This window comes from Panulirus ornatus, chromosome 30, assembly GCF_036320965.1.
Source record: "Panulirus ornatus isolate Po-2019 chromosome 30, ASM3632096v1, whole genome shotgun sequence".
Lineage (NCBI taxonomy): Eukaryota > Metazoa > Arthropoda > Malacostraca > Decapoda > Palinuridae > Panulirus > Panulirus ornatus.
This window is the reverse complement of record NC_092253.1, coordinates 4447932-4470370: the sequence shown is the minus strand read 5'-3', so window position 1 is coordinate 4470370 and position 22439 is coordinate 4447932. Positions and strand designations below refer to the sequence as shown.

The 22439-nt window shown below is 37.9% G+C and overlaps 1 protein-coding gene across 3 annotated transcripts in view; it reads left to right on the top strand.

Moving 5' to 3' along the window:
- ca (RCC1 and BTB domain containing protein claret) overlaps positions 1-22439 on the top strand; it is a 53045-nt gene that overhangs the window by 21471 nt on the left and 9135 nt on the right. For all 3 annotated transcript variants that reach the window (XM_071679620.1, XM_071679619.1, XM_071679621.1), the window contains exons 13-24: positions 410-601; positions 791-945; positions 3038-3134; positions 5483-5668; positions 7510-8125; positions 10456-10668; positions 11838-11983; positions 13223-13420; positions 13979-14161; positions 15967-16211; positions 17571-17768; positions 20323-20453. In XM_071679620.1, the coding sequence (XP_071535721.1) occupies positions 410-601; positions 791-945; positions 3038-3134; positions 5483-5668; positions 7510-8125; positions 10456-10668; positions 11838-11983; positions 13223-13420; positions 13979-14161; positions 15967-16211; positions 17571-17768; positions 20323-20453 (2560 nt within the window). The remainder of the gene's footprint in view (positions 1-409; positions 602-790; positions 946-3037; positions 3135-5482; positions 5669-7509; positions 8126-10455; positions 10669-11837; positions 11984-13222; positions 13421-13978; positions 14162-15966; positions 16212-17570; positions 17769-20322; positions 20454-22439) is intronic.

The window sequence follows — 22439 nt, the reverse complement described above, 5'->3', positions numbered from 1 at the left end:
TATCTTTATCAGATTGTCATTTTTGTCCTTGAAATGCAAGGATACCTTATTCAGTGAGTGACATATTGGAGTACAGCACTTGTCATGCTTTTCCAGTTGTATAGCCAAATCATGATAGTTTGATTTGGATAGAATAATCCAACAACTTGGTAATAGATTTCCAGCATTTTAGGTTATCTAGTACTTGCTTTTAAAATGGTAGTGCTTGTGCTGAATCTTATATAAATATATCACTGTTTTTATTTTCACATGCTTTATTTAGGTGCATGATTATGTAATAGACTGAAGAGTGCTTGAAGATATCTTCATTTTTTTGAGAATTGTATTGTATATGTTTAGCAGTATTGGATATTATGCCTTTAATATTTAGCAGTTACATACTCTCTTCTGTTTTGTTGACTTTTAACAGCCTGTCATCAATGGTACAATCTCACATATGATAGGAGGATCCACTCCACTTGCTCCTCTCATGAATGGAAAGGTTCCATCATCCTCAGTATCTGATGGCTCGGAGCCCAGACTCTTGTCGTACTTCAGCCAAATACGGGTACTTTGCATAGCTGGTGGGAAAAACCACATGCTCGCTATAACAGATAATGGGGTATGTTTATGGCACTTTGATTCATCATAATTTTGTTTCATATGCATCAGTAAATTTCACTTAAGTAGCAAGTAAGTAGAAGTGTAACTTGATTCTTGAAGGACATTTAGAACAGTATTTGTCAAAATACATTGATTAGTGGTATCTGTGTATTATGTGATTTTATTTATACAGTATGTGCTGGTACAGGTATATGGCTGGGGTAGCAGCAAATATGGACAAGTTGGCACAGGAGGGACTGGTCGGTATCCACGGCCTACTTTATTAGTCAGTATGGAAGGAAAGGGCATCATATCAGTTGCCTGTGGTCAGTTCCACTCATTAGCTGTGAGTGAGGATGGAAAGTAAGTTCAGTTTATGAGTTTAATTGAAATTATTTCATGAAGTGATTGTTATTATTAAGCACTGACTATTCTTCTCTTTATACATATCCACTTATCCGTTTCTCACAGCCCATGCATTACTTGCTTCACATACACATAGGAGCCAGGGCTTTGTGTTCAAAGGTTCTATGAAGGTCACAATGAAGGAGTAGAAGCATATTTATCTTTAGCCTCAATTACAGAAATTTAAGAAAGAGGGAAGAATGATTTGATAAAAGATAAGAAAAGCATGTGGAAAGAATGTAAGATGGGGAGTTTATAAGAAGTGTATGATAGTACAATTAAAGGGTTTGATGTAAATGGAAGACCTCCTTTGACATGGAAAAATAGAGTAGAAAAGTGCTAGAGGTAGAGCAATGGTATAAGAATGGATGGAAGAGCAGAGGCAGAGCAATGGTATAAGAATGCATGGAAGGCAGGGATAAGTGGAGACTCTTTTGCCCTGGCCACCCTCTTTGTGGGATTTCTTGGAGGGAATGGGAATCTGAGATGTAGAAGAAACAGCAAAGGAGCTTAATGATGCTCTTTTCCCCAAGCAAAGAGCAGTTCTTTCACCAACTCTCTTCATTCTTTTCTTGTACAACATCCCATTACCTCCAGGAAACCACAACATAAAAGTCCTTTCTTTTAGAGACAATCTCACACTCTCATCACAGTGCCTCATGACATGGTAGCAGCAAGAAACATCAGCATTTGCAGTGCTCAGTGACTCACCCAGAACAGAATGTCTGCACCTCCACAGAAATCTTTGATCACAGTTTTACCCAAGACTGACATGAATTCAGCTCTCACCCTCCAGTCACCTTGAATGGACAGTCACACAGCGTTCACCCCCCACACCAGGAACATCAGTATAAAAGCAACACACAAACTAGATGCCATTAGAGCACTAATTGGCACCAGATTTGGACAAGAAAAAGAATTCTTTAGCATCTGTTGCAAGCAATTCATTTTCTCCTCTGTAAACTATGTTTCACTTGTCTGGTCCTACACTCTCTTAAAAGCAAACATAACAGAGCTGCAAACCACAAAAAATAAAGCACTCAGAACAATTACTGGCTGCCTAGCCTTCCCCTGTCTCACATTTCAGCAACCTCTACTCACATATCCCTCACCATCAGCAGACGTAACACTAACAAAACACACACACACACACACACACACACACACACACACACACACACTGAAATTATGCAGCAAGCACTGAATAAAACCAGGCAGATTCAGGTGACTCTGGGGCTGTTTTCTGATTCATAGCAGTTTTTGCTCCTCCCAGGATACCTCCAGTATTGAAGGAAAGAGAAAGATTTCCATTGCATTTGTTAGAATTTTACTTATTTATATTCATTGGAAAAAGATTGGGTTGGAACAGAGTTTGGCTTTTAAAGGACCACTCTCGCCCATTTAGCCCAGGAGTTGCCAGGGTTCACACAATCTGAGTAGGACATTTTAGCTGGTTGAATGCTGTTTGACCTAGTCAGAGGAGGAAGCATACAAGAAACTAGTCCTCTCTAGAGTTGAAGCCAAAGTTATACTTGTAGAATGCAGAGGGTGAAACAGCATTGCAATGACAAGAAAGTACTTTAACATGAGAATTAAGAGGAATAGGTAAATATGTTTTTTTTGTGTTCATGTTATGTATTTGTGCTTGTACAAATACTTATGTGTATGGTTGGTGTTACTGAACTCTGCTTGCACAATGTGGTTATGCTGCAAATGAAAAGTCACTTGGGTGATGCTGAATCATTGGGAGACCAGAAGGGTCCCTGACTTACAAATTTTACCAACAAACACACATACTTACAAATAAGCCTCAAAAAATGTTTGATTTTTAGTCCGACATACAATTACTCATACTTACAAGCTACAAAGCTACTTAAATGTGCATCTTTTTTCATTGTGTTTCTTAGTTTGATATTCTGTTAAATGTATTTACTCTGTAATACAATATCTAATACATTGTCACAGTCAGGTGTAGGTATGTATTCATATTATATGCTTTATATCAGTGTCATATTTCTCTTTTAGAATTTGATGTGTAATTTCTATTTAGGTTGTATACTTGGGGATGGGGTGTCCATGGGCAGCTTGGTAATGGCAACGTGGAAGACTGTCTTGTTCCAACACTTGTAAAGAGGCTGATTAAAAAGGTAAGCTTACAGAAGTGTAATGTATTTAAAGTATGTAAGTTGTAAAGCCTTCGCATGCCTTTGTGTATCCTTTTTTACCATTGAATAAGCATATATATTTATGATAGCTGCATTGATTTAGTATATAACAGAGTTTATTGTAACCATGTCTAGGGATTCTTACTGGATCTCTATCTTCAGAAAATGGAGAAGACATTTCATTTGCAAAAATATGTATACTTTGTTTTATAAGGGAAGTAGTGCAATAATAGGGATATATGCTGGAGAAAGTGGCAGATCGAGATGAAAGTGCAGGGGTTGAAAAAGAGAGCAAGTGATAGTTAGGGTGAGAGAGTGTCTGCAAATTTTAGGGAGGATAAGAAAATGATTTGGAAGAAGGTCTATAGTGTGAGGAGAACAAAGAAACAAATGGGAGCATCAGGGAAGGGAGTTGATGGGGAAATGGTAACAGACGAGTGAACAGAGATAAAGTGATTATTTTTATGGACTGTTCACTGTTAGGTGATAGGGTTTCAGACATGGGTTGTTTTGGAAATGGAAGTATGGTGGAGAATAAGAAATTGATTAGAAAAGTACAAGCTAGAGATGAATTTTCATAGTCTTTTTGATGGAGTGGCATGTATAGATAAGTGTGTGTGAAAATTTTCAAAATGAGAAAATTTAAAAAAAAATTGATTATGAGGAAAGGTTGTCAAAGAAGATATATGTGTCATAAGTGGAGGAAACAAGGAGAATGGGGAGACCAAATTGGAAATGGAAGGATATAGTGAAAAAAATTTGAGCAATTGGGGCCTGAATGTGCAGGAGGGTCAAAGGCATGTACAAGATAGAGGGAATTGGAACAGTGTGTTATACTGGGGTCAGAGTGCTGTCATTGGGCTGAACTAGGGCATGTGAAGTGTCTGGAGTAAATTATGGAAAATCATGTAGGGCCTAGTTATGGATAGGGAGTTGTGGTTTCAGTGCATTACATACATTACGCTGACAGCTAGAGAATTGATGTGAGCGAATGCAGCCTTTCTTCATCTGTTCCTGGCACTACCTTGCGAATGCCAGAAACAGCCATAGAGTGAGAATTTTTTTGTATATATTATTGTTATTAATATTATTATTATTTTTTTTATACATAATCGCTGTTTCCCGTGTCAGTGAGGTAGTGCCAGGAAACAGAAGAATGGCTTATCCACCATATACACGTATATATACATAAACACCTATATACACACATATACATATCAACATATACATACATATGCACAGACATATACATATACTCATGTACATATTCATACTTGCTTGCCTTCATCCTTTCCTGTCACTACCCCGCCCCACAGGAAACTGCATCACTACCCCAGCTTCAGCGAGGTAGTGCCAGGAAAACAGACAAAAAAGGCCACATTCGTTCACACTCAGTCTCTAGCTGTCGTATTTGCCACTTCCCACATCAGCTAGGTTGCGTTAAGAACATAGTACTGAGCCTTAGAGGGAATATCCTCACTTGGCCCCATTCTCTGTTGAGAGAGCAAAGGAGGGTGTGTTGAAATGGTTTGGACATATGGAGAGAATGAGTGAGGAAAGATTGACTAACATACAGGAGGATGAGAGGCATGCAAGGAATAGAGTGAATTGGAATAATGTGGTTACTGAGGTCAACATGCTGTCAGTGGACTGAACCACAGTATGTTAAACATCTAGGATAAACTATGGAAAGGTCTGTGGGGCCTGGATGTGGATAGGCAGCTGTGGTTTCGGTGCATTACACATGACAGCCAGAGACTGAGTGTGAACGAATGTGGCCTTTTTATCTGTTTTCCTGGCATTGTCTCACTGAAGCAGGAGGTATATCTCTGTATGTATATGTATGTATATGTGTTGATATGTATATGTGTGTGTATGGGCGTTTATGTATATGTATGTGTGTGGATGGGCCATTCTTTAATTTTTTCCTGGCACTACCTCGCTGACATGGGAAATGGCAATCAAGTGTTATGAAAATGAATAGATACATAGCTTAAATGATGTGTCCTTTATTTGAGCATTCAGTTGCCCATACCATGTCAGCCAACAAAAAAAGCTATGAAGGTTAACATTTTAAGTAGGTGCAGAGAGTTTCCAACAGTCGTGCTTATGGGAAATGAAACTTACAGTAAGAGATTTGAACTGTTGCACCCAAAGGGTTAAGTTGCTTGAAGATATTGTTGGAAGGAGAATCTTGTTTATGTGCCCTGCTGTTGGATAGATACAGATATAGGTTTATTGATAGATATTCTCTACATATCTTGTATATAATGTTTTGAAATAAGGGAATAATTGTAAATAATGTACTAATATTCTCTTTTTCTTTCCAGCATATCGTGTTGGCAGATGGTGGTTATGCCCACAGTGTGGCAATGTCCTTAGATGGAGATGTGTATGCCTGGGGGTGTGGTACATATGGTCAAATAGGAAATGGAGGCATTGTGAAAGTGACAAGGCCAGAGAAGGTTCCACTACCTGGACCTGCTACTCACCTTTCTGCTGGTTATTTTCAGAATGTAAGGAAGGTTTCTATTCCACATTTTCTTGTCTGTCTATTTATTTAATGCTTTTGTAATAAATCTTGGAAAATAGCAAATAAGTATGAAAAATGAGCAAGTGAAGTGTTTTAGATATCTGGGAGTGGATGTAGCAGCGAATGGAACCATGGAAGCAGAAGTGAATCACAGGGTGGGGGAGGGGACAAAGGTTCTGGGAGCAATGAAGAATGTGTGGAAGGAGAGAATGTTATCTCAGAGAGCAAAAATGGGTATGTTTGAAGGAATAGTAGTTCCAACAACATTATATGGTTGCGAGGCATGGGCTGTAGATAGGGTTGTGCGGAGGAGGGTGAATGTGTTGGAAATGAAATGTTTGAGGACAATATGTGGTGTGAGGTGGTTTGATCGAGTAAGTAATGAAAGGGTAAGAGAGATGTGTGGAAATAAAAAGAGTGTGGTTGAGAGAGCAGAAAAGGGTGTGTTGAAATGGTTTGGACACAATAGAGATGGTAGATATGTTATGAGTGTATCACTTTAGGAGAGCTGTTTGAAGTGAAGGGTTTTGATAAGAGTGGAATGCATGTGAAAAGAAACAGGAATGAGTTGCTTAGGGTTGGATTTAGGATAAGACACCAGTTTTTATGCTTATATAATTGTTGTATGTCTCCAAAGGTGAAATGAAATTTGTAATTGTTGGTAATACAGAACTGTAACTGAAGAAAGAGAAGGAAATGGAAGATAGGGATATTGTTGTATCTGCAATGTAACTGAAGAAAGAGAAGGAAATGGAAGATAGGGATATTGTTGTATCTGCAATACCATTTTGATGCATGCATTGTCTAAATTACTTTTGGAATTCTGTGTAAATGAAAGGAGTTGAAATGACAATGATAATAAAATTAAAAGAGGCTTTTTTTTTTTTTTTTAGGAAAACTCCATTGATCATGAATCATGGTTGAATGATAGTTGAAAAGAGTTGTGATTTTCACTTGAATCAGGAGTGCTTTTGGTGATGTAGGATTGGAGGAGGATTTCCTAAAGATAAGCTATATGGCTGTTCCCTAACAAAAGTAATGAAGAGAAAGTATATGAGCTAGTTGATTTGGTGGGGTATGCTACAAAGTGTGGTTCAGTAATTTGATGTATCGGAAATGAAATGAGGAAGTTTGATAATATAGTGATAAGATGGGTGTAAGCAATGAAGGTTGAATTTCCTAATATTTGAATGTGTCAAAAAGAGTTGGTAGAGTGAGAAACTACAAATACTGGGGAATGAAAGATAAAGAGTGAAGACATCGTGAGAAATAAGATTGTCAGGTTGAGGTATCACATTGAGAATAGAGTTGTTGATAACATGAAAGATTTAAGGTGGTTTTGTCATGTAGAAGGAATGTATGTGAGGTGAATGAGTGATGTATTTAAACATGTGTGATGTGAAGTTAATGAGGCAGAGGAGATTGAAAATGAGATGCAAGGACAGAGTGAGTATGAACTTAATAGAAATTTTAGCTACATGTAAGTGTAAAGAAGTGTGTAAGTATTTTGATGCATGCAAGAAACCGTGCTTGGGTCCCCATGCTAAATGATTGTGTATGGGTCCCCATTCTTAATGATAGCTAAAGGTACATTGAATATTGTTAGAATTCAATTGCACAGGCTGTTATGATTACCTTAGTGAAACTTTAATGGTGATGATAATTTGACCTAGAAAGTTTTTCTATATGAAGCTAGGTTTTTTGATATTCTTCTCTCCATTAGTAAAGTGATTTTCTGTGCTGTCCGTGGAGTATATCGGCTAAATATGTAATTATACAGGGGAAAGAAGTTATTGTTATTTTGATACTTATTTCTTTTTCAAGATTGCTGTAACCAAAAACCACAAAGTTTACATGTGGGGTAACAATCCTGCATGTCTGCGAGTCCAGGCCCAGCTGCAGAGACGTGCAAGGACAACACAGCAAGCTGCAGAAGGGGGTAAAAGAAACAATGGGGATGGTAAACAGATGGTAGAAAATAAGCTTGGAAATAGTGTTGACCTTGGAGTTGAAAATGACAAAGAAGTAGAGGGGAGTGAAGAAGCCTGTGGAACTCTTGATGAAGATAAGAGTGATGTTAATACCAATGGTGCTAATGTTATATCTGAGCCAGTAAATTGTGCTGACAGCAGTGAACATCTCTGTGATGAAACAACCCTAAGTACAACTGTAGATGATAATGAAGATACAATCCTAACACTGCCTGAAGATGAGGACAGTGACAAAAGTGATGGTGCCAAGTCTTTTGTTATATCTCCTGAGCCATCTCCAGAAAAATTGATAGAAAATGGGGAAGGGGAAAGTGATAGGAATGTTGTGCTGGGGAATGAAACTGGGGAATGTACCAATTCTACCAGCACAAGCAATAGTCATAGCTCAAATCTTTCATCATGTGAAAGTGAAGATACCTCAGCTATCAACAGTTCAAAAAGTGAAGAAAGTAAGTTTGGTTTATTTTCTGTATATTGTCTGTATCTGTAAGTGCCCCAAATTTGATTCCCTTGGGAAGACTAGACCATATTCTTTGAAGAATTGAAAGAAAATAGTCCAGGTATTCCATGGAGTGCATATTAAGATAAGAATAACTCATGAAGTTCCAGCCAAGATGCAGAACTATTACAATAATTTGACGCTACCAGTTCTTTGAAAATTAGTATAATTTCCATCACTTTCCCACAAAAACCTGCTTTTCCTACATTTTTGATGCTGGGGGAAAAAAGATAATTTTTTATTGGTATTTCTTTCTGTGTTGCTCCTAAACTGAAATGTTACCAGCATTCAAAGACCAGTATTTATATTAATAAAGAAAGGGAAGGCTAAGTAATCACCCAGTCCTGAGTGTGACTTTGAATGTGAAAGTGCTGGCAGAATAGTTTGAAATTGTATTCAAGTCAAATTCCCACACAGTGCCCCATTAGATACATTTATACCAAATGGAGTCATACACTGAAACGGATTTTCTTAATCTTTTTCAGTGTAAATGAAGCAGAGCGTCCTGTCCAGCTATGGGAACACAAAAATGTGTTTGTACTTAAAACTAAACCAAGGTACCATACCAATGGCATACCTGCATGAATTACTTGAAAATAAATCTAGCATCCTATAGATGATGACTGACAATCAGCAGATGTCATATGATTCCAAACAATAATCCAAATACTTATGGGGTAGAAATATAATATTAATTAGCTTTGGCATCAATGTAAAAAGCATTTTGAATGAAAAACCTTACAATATCTTCAAATATATCAATATCAGTGATGAAAATAATGTAATTTTTATTGAAAACATATTTTTTTTTCAAATCTCATATTACTGAGAGGCATTAGTTTTGTCCTAACATGTACCCTAAATCTTGAAATTTGGCTCAACAACATGTTGATATGCAATGGCCCACAATACAGTAATACCAAAATTATTATTAAGATATTATCTGTCAAAGGCACTGAAAGACTATCATTAGGCATCAGACAAATCTTATGTTGGAACAGTATTCAGGGACCAAGAAGATCCTTAAGTTTAGCAGACAATTACCTCTCATTATACACGCTCCTCAGCGTACCCAGGATCTTTCCCACCTCATGACTCACTTCAGCTTCCAAGTTCCACAAACTGCCATATCCATTCCTAGGTACCAAAAGCACTCCACTTTTTCCAAACTCTTTCCAGTCTTACATTCAAAGTATTCTGTCTCAATTGCCTGCTATACCTCATTACCTTACTGTTAATCACATCAACTCTCAGCTTACTCTTCACACATACCAATTCAAACTCAAGATTCTAGAGTTTTTTCTCAAGTCTCCCACCAGATCTGTGTCATCTGCAAACAGCAATTGGCTCACCTCTTAGGCTCCTCACTACCTCCAGCTACTAGACCCACCTCCCACTCCAAGACCCTTGCATTTGCCTTCCTCACTACACCTTCTGCAAGGGGATTGAACAGCCATAATGTCATCAGTATCTTTGATGCAGACACATTATGAAAACTCCTCACTACATCTAGTAGCTTTCCTCCCTTGCAATATATTTGTCACACCTATCTTAACTGTATCTAGTGCTGTCTTGAGATTCAGAAATGCCATGTATAAATCCCTCTCCTTCTCCAGGTATTTCTCAAATTTTTCAAAGGAACCAGGTGGTCCACACGTCTTTTACCACTCCTGAAGCCACATTGTTCTACAGTCTGATGCTATATCACCACCCTCTCAATCACAACTCTCTCATGTGTCTCACCAAGTGTACTCAGTAGACTTGTTCTTCAGTGATTTAGACCCACTTTTTATCCCTTAACCTTTACATAGTGGCACTCTACAGGCATTTTGCCAGTCAGGCACCACACCTTTGGTCATGCATACTATACAATCTCGTTAAGGAATTTCTCTCTAAAGGAGTCCATCATTTTCCTACTTCTGGTACTAGAGCAGCAGTAATAGCAGCAGGAGTCCCATAGAAAGGGGCTTGGGTTTATACATGTCATACATGTTTCATGCCCTTAGAATCTCAACTGTTTTCCTTCCATATGCCATCATAATTATTTTTCCCACACCCTGTATTTCAAACTCTGTGGTAGGAAATTATAGTCATGGTTCATCTCTGTAATCAGGGAGTTAGAAATACTTGTGTACAAAGATTTTGTCCTTAGTGTTTTGAGGCTAATGTATTGATGAGATTGGTTTACTCTGATATGCAGTAGTAATTCATTAAATTTTTTTCTCAGAATTATACATGAAATTGTTTTAAATTATGTACAGTATTAATTGTATCTTACAGACCCAGTAACAACCAGTGGGCCAAGAATAGTCAGTGCAAATACTGTACCGTCATGTGATCCCAGTGATCTTGGTCACCTTTTGCCGCAAGAAGTAGAGATGCCCCATGGCTTTGGTGCAGTGAGAGCAGTTGCATGTGGAAGCCAACACTGCATCCTTCTGACAACACATGGAGCCTTATATGCCTGGGGAAGGAACATGTCAGGGCAACTTGGTAAGATATTTTCATCTTTCAACCAGTTGACGAGTTAACACTTTTTTTGTATGTAAATATCATAAAAGAATAACTTTCCCTACCAAATTGAAGATTTGCAGACTGCTACAAAAAGTATGTTTTCTTTACCATTCTTTTATCTGTATTTACCAGCTTTATTTTTGTAAGTCTAAATGCTTCTTCTGCCATAGTGATGTTTCATCAAGAAAAAGTCAGTGGCCTCATTTGTGCACATTGACAGCATTTATGTAAGATATACTGAAACCAGAGTCTACTATCCACTACCAAGCCCCACAGGCCATTCCATGTTTTACCTTGACCACTCCTTATGCTTTGTTTCAGTCCATTAACACCATGTCATCCCCATATTTCATATCAATCCATTTAATTCTGTCTTGTACCTTCCTTTCACCTTCCTGAATATTCATACACTGATGCCCCAGAAAATATCCCTCACTCCATCCTTCCACCTTTTTGATCTTCCCATGTGTTATCCTTCCTCCACTTGTGACCCTAAGATCCTCTTTGTCACTTTGTTCATTTGTCTCTTGTGTCTGAACCACATAAGCACGTTCACTCAGCTTTCTCAGTCAGACTGTTCCAACTACCACATTTCTTTCTTATATTGTCATTCCATACATAATGAACCCATCTCACACCACATACAGTCCTCAGACATTTCATTTCCAGTGTGGTCATATGTATTTCTTCCCATGTGCCCTCGATCATTTCATGACTTTTTTTTCACAAAACTCACCTTCTAAGAAGGTTAAAGGAAATTTAATGTAGCCATCAGCACTCAAAGTCAATTAGGATACATTTTGGATTTTTATTGTTTTTATCATAATCTTTCATGCAAAAATATAGATGTTCATAAAGCCTTTAAGAGGAATCGAGGAAAATTAATGCCCTTTAAGGGTCAAGGTCATTCAAGTCTTTCCTTTGGAGCTTTCGTCTTTTCTATGCTGGAGTATTTCAGGTTAGCCAATTAGCAAAATTTATGAAGGTTATTTATTTGCTCCAAAATCTTAACTTACTCTTACTTTGATCATTGGTATAACTCCTGGCTTTTTAGTGAATGTTCTGTGAATCGATTTGATTTTTTATAGATTATGAAAGATTTATAAAGTATTTGATTTGGTATATATTTAAGATTTCTGTATTTACAGGTACAGGAAACCGGCGGGAAGTTTCAAGTCCCACTCGTATTCTAGATGAAGCCTACATTACTGATATAGCTTGTGGAGCAGACTTTACCCTTGCTCTTGAATCTCAGGGACAGCTATGGGGATGGGGTTCCAACTATTATTCACAGGTACATGCATCTTTATCCATCTTTTTCTTTTTGGAGTAACTGTTTCACTGTTTTAGTTAACAAAAACATCCTGCCAGCACTGCTGGGCTTTCTTTTTTTATACTAATTGCCTTTCCTGCCTTAGTGTGGTAGCATCACGAACAAATGAACAGCAGACTTATTTGCGCACATCCACTTTCTGGCTGTCATAAATAATGTAATGAAAGCAGAGGGTACCATCCATAACCAAGTTCCACAGACTACTTACAGTATACCTTGACCACTTCATAAGCCCTGATTCGACCCATTGACAGCATGTTGCTGTTCATATTAATCCAGCTCATATTAATCCAGTTCATATTAATCCAGCTCAAACTGTTCTATCCATGCTTGTTGGGACATAGTGTAATGTTTTATTTCATTGCATTTTGCAATATGGTGTTGCTTTTCTGTGTTTTAAAAGATTTTATATGATAAGATTGTGGTAGAAGGGGTAGCAAGTCTACACCACAGAAACTGGGTACCCATACCCTTTTCCAGCCTGTGGGGTTAGGAGCCCCAGTTCTGGAAAATTAATTCCCATAAAAGGTATGTGCCAGTATGCACTTGATGAGTAGACTCTTGGTAAGAAATATAGCACATGTGAATTATAACACAAATTTCTTTACATAGCTGTAAAGTGTGGGGCTAGCTCATGTTACTTACCTACCTTTCCTCATCTCTGAACTTCATGTAGTCCTAGGGTGAAGAAAATTAACAAAATTTTACTAGTGAAATGAAATTTATTATAATTATTGGATATCCTTATACACATACAGTACATGCATGTACATGTTACTGTTTTAACTGTTATTTGCTTATCATAGATAAGGTATTTCAAAGTAAAAACTTAATATGAGAAATTACACTTTTTTTCTTTAACAATGTAAGTCATTAGCAAAAATGATAAAATTTAGAACTTTGAATTGCATACTCCATCATTCAAGCTATAAAAGAAGACAAAAGTGTATTCTCTAGTCCATGCCAAAAAAGAAAAATTGAACCAGTTAGAAACATCCTTCTTTTGTGTCAGATCAAAATTTGTTGGCAACCAAATGGAAGCACTCTTTTGGCAACCATAATAGGTTGATCTGATTGTGCAGTCATGAGGATTTTTTTTTCTGTGTTTGCTTAAGTTTTAGGTTGCCCTTTCTAAGCCAGGGAAGCAACCCTGTGATTAAACAGAAATGGGAAACCTGATGTGAGTTTTCTTTTCTTTAGTTAGGTAAAAGCAGTACCACAGAGGAAGACAGGGGACAGGCAGGACGTGTCTTCATGCTGAGGACCACAAAACGTGTGTTGAAAGTTCCTCATAGTGTACACTCAAACTGTGAGTCTCCAAGAACAATAAATGGTCTCCCACCTCACCCTAGCTCACCCCCTCAACACTATGGTGTGTCAGCATGTAGTGATGAAAAAGTAAGCACATTATCTGGCATATGTGTTTAATGCTCTGGACCATAAAATATATATCAGTAGGCCATCACTTGTTTATTGGTAGGTTCATCTCATATACATTCAAAGTACAGTTTTCATACATATTCTGTGTAATTTGAACATTTTTTAACTCCTCGGGAAATATATTTTGGATTTGGTATGTATGTAAGTGATGAAAAAGAGATTTAGGAATCAGGTTGTTTAGACATGACTACGTAAGGAACTCACTGAAGTTGTAGAGCAATGAAGAAGTGTTCTGAAATGTATAGGATGATATTGCATTGTTTGTAATTTATGAGAAGATTAAATTAAGAGTTTAGTTTGATTGATTAAAAGGTACCCTCTGATAAGATTATTTCTGTGTTCTTTTTTTGCTTCAGTTTCACCCACTGGTTAAGATGTCTGTCAGTTTTCATTCCATGTTTGATATGAAAATTTGAGTACATGGTGATGATTTTATTTAGAAATTTGAATTTTTCTCTCATTGTTTGCTGTAAGATAATATGCAGCTACTCTCACCTTATTATTTTCTTTCTTTAGCCAAAAGGTGGGGCCCACTGGTGGTTGTGTCAAGTGCGATTGGACACCATAGATGGGCCAAAAGAAGATAGAGGAAGCGCTAGAGCAGATGATGTGGATGATGGCTCGTATGGTGACTGTGCTTTGCACACTGCACTAACATTTCTTCATGGCAGCTTCAACATAAAAAATATCACAAATATGGTAAGTTACCTATCAACAAAAAGTTCTTAAGTTGTAGTATATATTGAACCCTCGGTGTTTACGGTGAAGTAGCACTGGATTTTTTCACCCTTAACTATCCACCCCTACCACTTTTCAAGCCTTCCTTTGGCCAGTCAGAGACTGCCACAGAGATGAAATCATCAACCTGCTCACTCTTGTGTGCCCAACAGCTGTGAAATCTCTTTGATATATTGGGGACAAAATGCTTACTACCAGACCAGCTTTTTCCATCCCATGGATAAGTATTCTTATTTTTTCTTTTATTTCCTTAGTGAGGTAGCACAAGGAAACAGACGAAAGAATGGCCTAACCCACCCACATACACATGTATATACATAAATGCCCACTACACACACATATATATATACCTAAACATTTCAATGTATACATGCATGTACATACACACATATACATATATACACATGTACATATTCCATTCATACTTGCTGCCTTCATCCATTCCCTTCGCCACCTAAGCACTCATGAAATAGCATCCCCCTCCAGTGAGGTAGCACCAGGAAAAGACAAAAAAGACCACATTCGTTCACACTCAGTCTCTAACTGTCTTGTGTAATGCACCGAAACCACAGCTCCCTTTCCACATCCAGGCCCCACAGACCTTTCCTGGTTTACCCCAGATGCTTCACATGCCCTGAATCAATCAATTGACAGCACGTCGCCCCAGTATACCACATCGTTCCAATTCACTCTTTTCCTTGCATGCTTCTCACCCTCCTGTATGTTCGGGCCTCAATTGCTCAAAATCTTTTTCACTCCATCCTTCCACCTCCAGTTTGGTCCTCCCTTCACCTCTGACACATATATATTTATATATATTACCATATTTGATTGCCATTTCCTACATTGGTGAGGCAGCACCAGGAAGCAGACAAAGAATGTGTAGAAGGAGAGAACGATATCTCAGAGAGCAAAAATGGGTATGTTTGAAGAAATAGTAGTTCTGGCAATGTTATATGGTTGCGAGGCATGGGCTATGGATAGAGTTGTGTGGAGGAGGGTGGATGTGTTGGAAATGAAATGTTTGAGGACAGTATGTGGTGTGAGGTGGTTTGAGCAAGAAGGTAATGAAAGGGTAAGAGAGATGTGTGGATATAAAAAGAGTGGAAGGATGGAGTGAAAAGGATTTTGAGCATTCAAGGCCTGAACATAAGGGAGGGTGAGAGGCATGCAAGAAATAGAGTGACTTGGTACACTGGTTTATTGGAGTCGACGTGCTATCAATAGACTGAACCAGGGCATGTGAAACGTCTGCGGTAAACCATGGAAAGGTTTATGGGGCCTGGATGTGGATAGGGAGCTGTGGTTTCAGTGCACTACACATGACAGCTAGAGAGTGTGTGTATATATGAGTGGATGGGCCATTTCTTCATCTGTTTTCTGGTGCTACCTTGCTGACACAAGAAACAGTGATTAAGTATAATAAAACAAATATAATACCTCTGTGTTTGTTCATATTTTTATGTTAATCATGCATGTTTTTAAGTTTGCTTTCCTGAGTCATATTGAACTTTGTTCAGACATGATGAGGGTATTTGTTATACCTAAACTTGATTCAAATTTAGAGGTGCCAAACTGTATGTGCATACTGATATATATGCACATATGCCTCCCTATGGTGACCAATCACTGTCTTTGCATCTTATTAAGATTTAAAGATTTTTAAATTTGGTATTCGTTTTTGTGGAGATTACTTGGCAGGGGAATTTGTGTTGCTCTGACATAGCTGTGGTTTCTTGATTTTACCTTGTGTCTCTTTCATACAGCTGCAAGAAGCAGAAGCCCACCAGGCCTTGGCTACATTGTACACTCTTGAACGACAGTACAGCCAGGCCATGCACCACCATCTTTGTGCATTGTTGAAGCAAAGTGATGGTCTCTATAAGAAAGACATTGGGCCTTCAGTTGAAGAGAGTGAAAGCACAAAAGAAAATGAGGAAGATAAAAGTGTAAAGGATGAGAACAGTTTTAGTCAAGAAAAAGGAAAGAGTTCACCCCCTCCAGATACAAGGTTTCTATTACAAATTTGTTCATCTTTCATTTTCATTCAGTACATTTCATCATTTGCTTTAGTGTTTTGAGATTCTGTTTTTGTATTCAGATTTTAGTGATCAAGGAATTGTATCCTTGTTGAGAATCACTCAAAATCAATTACCCAAATTTTCTTATGGTTTACATTTGAGAGCAAATTTTTATTTTTTAAGATTAGTCAGTTTCACTAACAGGTATTTAGTGGCCCCTAAGCCTAAATCTCAGATATAGATTTTGTGAAAAAAGAAGGTTATTAATAGACAGTGGAAAGAAGTGCCTTATACAAGGCTCAGTAATGTATGTGCATAGGGACCCATCACCCACAAAACCCTCTGCCTTAGTCAGTCATTCAGTATCCCCACTTCAAATGTCATAGATAACTCTCTCACAATTTCCATTCCTTCAGTGGTCATTTAGGCAGCATGTGCATTATTTAGATTGTACTCCAATTTATTACATTTTGCAGAGATTAAATTTGCCTAACTCAATGACCTTTTCTCAAGTTTTAAGAGGAAAAGGATGTAAACAAAGTACCTTCAAGAGTTTCGTTGTTAGCTTGCTATTGTAGCTGATGTTGACAGTTGTGTTCTGCAGTTGGACTTCTTTTGCCATATGCTTGAGTTAGAGATGGAGGTTAATATTGAAGCTGTACAAGCTTTACTCTGCTTGCAATTCAGGTGTGTGTATTGAACTCTTGGTAATCTGGTTGTGGAAATAGATCATCTGAAGTCTGTTTTATAAATACATTATGAAAGAAATCTTTTCTTTTCCAGATTAGTAGATAATATAAGTGGTTTTGGTTTAAAGATCATACTTGCAGGTAAAATACAATAAGAGTCTTTTAAAGAATGAGGAAAGGACATAGATTGATTTTATTCATATTTTCCCTTAGGCCAGTTTCCATGAAAATGACCTGGTGTTTTCCAGGACCTTTATAAAGGCTTCTGCAGCCCAAAGTTGCACTACTTCCAATAGCAGGGAAATATAGACTGAGTGGAGTGGTGATAATTGAAAGGTAGTTTAGGAGAATTAGTCCAATAAACAGCAAGTATACAGTATATGGTTGCTCTAAGGTATACAGATATTACAAGGATATTAGTACAGATTTAGAATTGATTCTTGATAAATTTTACCCCCAAGAATGCATCACTTTTTCAAGAATTGCAAATTTTTTATGGATATTTCCCTTTTACATCTGCATTGGTCAGAATCTAATCCTAAGGTTCCTTCAACAAAGAAAATACCCACAATATCATGATAATTCATGCTTTCATTGTTGACTCTCATTCTACTTATTAATTAATTCATTTGCCATTTTTACCTCTACTCCTGTTAATAGCCTAGTCAGTGAAGCAGTCCGGATAATAGATCACTACTTGAGACTACAGACAGAAGAGTCGCAGACAGGCATGAGGCACGTCCTCCAGGAGGGTATCTCTCTTTGGTTGTCGCACGCCCTACCGCTGGCACAGTTGGAGGACCTCTTGCTCACACACCTACCCCGCACTGTCTACCCCTTGGCACTTCTACTGTTTGGGTCAGTGGTGTTGCTTGAATGCTATACCAGTCTCCAGCATGTGTTTAACCATCATGAAGGGCTCAACATGTGTTTCTTTATGCTTTCTTTTCCATATGTTCTGGAAGCCAGAAATACACAGAAGATTGTGGAACACCTTGGCAGGTGGATAGAAAGGCATGAGTATATAGCAGGAAATGTCCTTGTTTAGTATCATTATTAGAAACTTAACATAATTATCTGAGTAACTTGAGACCATTAGATGAGTGTAAGTTTTACTTGTATGATCCTAGTTTGGTCATCACACAGTTGTGTACTTTTAATAGCTGTTCATGAGGATTTCAGCAGATAAGCTAGGATTTTATTTGCATGAGCTTAAACATATGTTGTTGTCAGATGGAGATAAAGAAAAAAATTTGGATAAATGAGAGTTCTTTCTCAGCACAGAGTACCATTAGATTTCTGAAGCATCATTTGTTATTCATTCTTTGAGATGTTAGTGCACTAAGCCTCAGTCATGATTTCAGGTGGACAGACCAATACTATTGTTCAGAAGAGTTTCTCTAATTATGTATAATTGCTCTGTGGGAGCTGATTGAATGCTAAAAGTTAATGATTGTTTTGCAATATAACCAAACTTCTGCTTGTTGCCACGTGCACCATGAATAGTTTTAATCACTCAAGTTCTACCTACTTGACAAGCAGTATATCATTTTCATGCAGATTTCTAATGACCCTTGAGTTTTTGGGGTTGGTTCCCTTACCCTACCTCAAAAAATTAGGATTTTCAGGTTTGATCAAGTGTTTTTTTTCTTATTATTGGAAATATATCCACAAGTCAGTAAAGAGAAACTGAGTAAGAGTACACTCAAGCCTCTGACATCCTTCTGAGAGAGTTTAAAAGTTCAGAGGGCTTCATCAGCATGGAGTGCTAAGCAGGCTGCTGATGGTTGCTCGATATGAATTACATGTGGGCTCCCACCCCCTTCATTTTATCATTTGTATATTTTTGCATGCCTGTACTCTGAGATATTGAGTGTTTTGTTCTTTATCACAGAATGAAGAACTATGTGTCAGATGTGGAGGGAACAGGGAGAAGAGGGAAACAAAATTGAAGGTGGAAGGATGGATTGAAAAAAGATTATGAATGCTTGGGGCCTGAGCATACAGGAGGGTGAAAGGTATGCATGGGATAGATTGAACTGGAATAATGTGGCTTACATGGGTGATGTGTTGTCAGTGAACTGAACCAGGCATATGAAGCATCCAGAGGACACCACAGAAAGGTCTGAAGGGCCTGGTTGTGGATTGGAAACTGTAGTTTCCGTGGATTATTCATGATAACTAGAGAATGGATGTGAGCAAATGAGGCCTCTGTTTGTCTGTTCTACATGCTACATCGTGGTTATCGCCAAATACTAAATTTTTTCTTTTTGTACATATTCGCCGTTTCCCACGTCAGTAAGGCAGCGTCAAGAACAGATGACTGAGTCATAGAGGGAAAAATCCTCACATGGCTCCCTTTTCAGTTTCTTCTTTTGGATGCATGCCCTTCACCCTCCTGTATGTTCAGGCTCCAATTGCTCAAAATCTTTTTCACTCCATCCTTCCACCTCCAATTTGGTCTTGTGCTTCTCCTTGCTCCCTCTAACATGTATTTCCTCTTTGTCAACCTTTCCTCACTTATTTTCTCATTATGTCTTCACCATTTCAACACACCCTCTTCTGCTTTCTCAACCACACTCTTTTTATTAACACATATCTCTCTTACCCTTTCATTACTAACTCGATCAAACCACCTCACACCACATATTGTACTCAGGCATTTAATTTCTAACACATCGAATCACCTCCATACAACCATATCTATACCTCATGCCTTGCAACCATATAATGTTGTTGGAACTACTATTCCTTCAAACACACCCATTTTTGCTCTCCGAGATAGTAATCTGTCTTTCCACACTTATTCATTACAAAAGTCACTAAAAGCTAAAGTTTTGAACATTTTTATCTGGTTTCATTAGTGTATCACATTTTTTTGTAGTTTTACTTTTTCTTACTTTTTAGTGTATTTGGTGGTAATTTATGATAATACTTTGAATCCTGCATGCAGATTTTATATGACTGATTATGAAGCATGTCAAAACAGTTGCACTGAATAGCATATTGAAGTGTTGATATGTGTGGCAGTAATGGACATATAGCTGCTGAAAATTTCTGACCATGCTTGCATATATGTGAATCCTGTATTATATGTATTTAGAGTATTCATTACTGATTCATAGTCCAATAAATTCCTTTTGTATCCCAGGTTGTCTATCAAGGAAATCTAAATCCAGTAATGTTATACCCTGCATTCAGAGATGGTAATATATATATAGAATGGCTGCACACATTTCCTCAAGAGGATATGCAGCAGTACTTGAAGATTTGCTGAAAAACATTCATTGTTGTTTTTTCTACCTATTCTTCAAATTGTATAGCATTTGGATGATGCAAATTTATCTCCATGACATTATATACAGACATGGATTTCTTGGATTTTCTCACTACATGAAATTTTCTTGTGCAGTGATGGTGCTCCTAATGACAGTGAAGGTACTGAGGATTCCAGCAGTGACCCAGCTATGAAAGTGCTTAGTCAGCTGTCAACTAAGTTTTGTCTCAATTTGTGTTCCTCTGTTATCACCCATCTCCAGGCTGGTAGGTACTCCTTGATAGACTATTGATATATCTTATATTATACTCTGGTTGATGCAGTAGATATATAGATGCCCCATTATAGTCAGACATTGCATACAAGAAACTTTACATTTACAATTTTTTAAAAGAAAGTGATCTTTGATTATCCAAGTGCAATTGGAGTTTGAATAATGAACAAATTTATTTTGATATATTTTGTGACATGAAAAGAATTTCAGTGCATACTGTGCAGAAAAGTCACATCAATGAAAGAGTGTTTGTACTTGCTCTGATTTGTGAATGTGAAACCCAAGTATGAGTAGGTCAGGATATGTGAAAAATAAAAACGTCAGATAAGCAGTACCACTAGTAGTATGGCAGAAGACAAGTTGAGCAGCCAAGAAAAAAAGGTGGGTTGAAAATTTAAAAGCTCTGAAATTAAGAGAAATAACCGTAAAAGACATAGATCATGATTCCTGCAGATATGGGCATAAGTTGAAAGCTTTCTTTACCAGGAAGGTATATGCTTATTGGATATAATGCTTAGAGAGGATATCTTATTTAGCATAGACTTAGGAAGGTCAATAGACTAAAGAATAAAGATTTGAGAATATGTAAAAAAATCATTGGAAAATGGATGAAAATCTTTTGAAATTTTATGGTAAAGTAGAATTTATGTCAGATGATGGGTTGGTTGAGATGTTTAGTAGTATAGTTGAAGATTTTTTGTTTTATGTTAGCTGAGACAGCACAAGCAGCTGAGGCCTTAATCATGGCCATCCCATTAGCAGGGGTAGCGATGCTGTTTTCTGTGGGGTGGATTAGTGCCAGGAATGGATGAAGGCAAGCAAGTATGAATATGTACATGTATATATATGTATATGTCTTTGTATGTGTATGTATTTGTGTATATGTTGATATGTATATGTGCATGTATGGGCGACTGGAATGGATGAAGGCAGCAAATATGGATACTTACATGTGTTTATATGTGTATGTCTGTGTATGTATATATATGTATACGTTGAAATGTATATGAATGTATATGTGCGTGTGTGGGCATTTGTGTATATACATGTGTATGTGGGTGGGTTGGGCCATTCCTCGTCTGTTTCTTTGCACTGTCTCGCTGACATGGGAGACAGCGGTTAAGTATTATGAAAATAATGGTGAATTATTGGCGTTTATGAGAGTAAATGTGAATAAGAGCAAGGTTATTAGGTGCAGTAGGGTTGAGGGACAAGTCAGTTGGGAGGTAAGTTTGAATGGAGAAAAACTGGATGAAGTGAAGTGTTTTAGATATCTGGGAGTGGATTTGGCAGCGGATGGAACCATGGAAGCAGAAATGAATCATAGGGTGGGGGAGGGGCGAAAGTTCTGGGAGCATTGAAGAATGTGTGGAAGTAGAGAACATTATCTTGGAAAGCAAAAATGGGTATGTTTGAAGGAATAGTGATTCCAACAATGTTATGTGGTTGTGAGGCGTGGGCTATAGATAGAGTTGTGCGGAGGTGGGTGGATGTGCTGGAAATGAGATGTTTGAGGACAATATGTGGTGTGAGGTGGTTTGATCAAGTAAGTCATAATAGGGTAAGAGAGATGTGTGGTAATAAAAAGAGTGTGGTTGAGAGCAGAAGAGGGTGTTTTGAAGTGGTTTGGTCACATTGAGAGAATAAGTGAGGAGAGATTGACCAAGAGGATATATGTGTCAGGGGTGGAGGGAACGAGAAGTGGGAGACCCAATTGGAGGTTGAAAGATGGAGTGAAAAAGATTTTGAGTGATCAGGGCCTGAACATGCAGGAGGGTGAAAGGCGTGCAAGGAATAGAGTGAATTGCAACAACGTGGTATACCGGGGTTGACGTGCTGTCAATGGATTGAACCAGGGCATGTGAAGCATCTGGGGTAAACCATGGAAAGTTCTGTGGGGCCTGGATGTGGAAAGGGAGCTGTGGTTTCGGTGCATTATTACATGACAGCTAGAGACTGAGTGTGAATGAACGTGGCC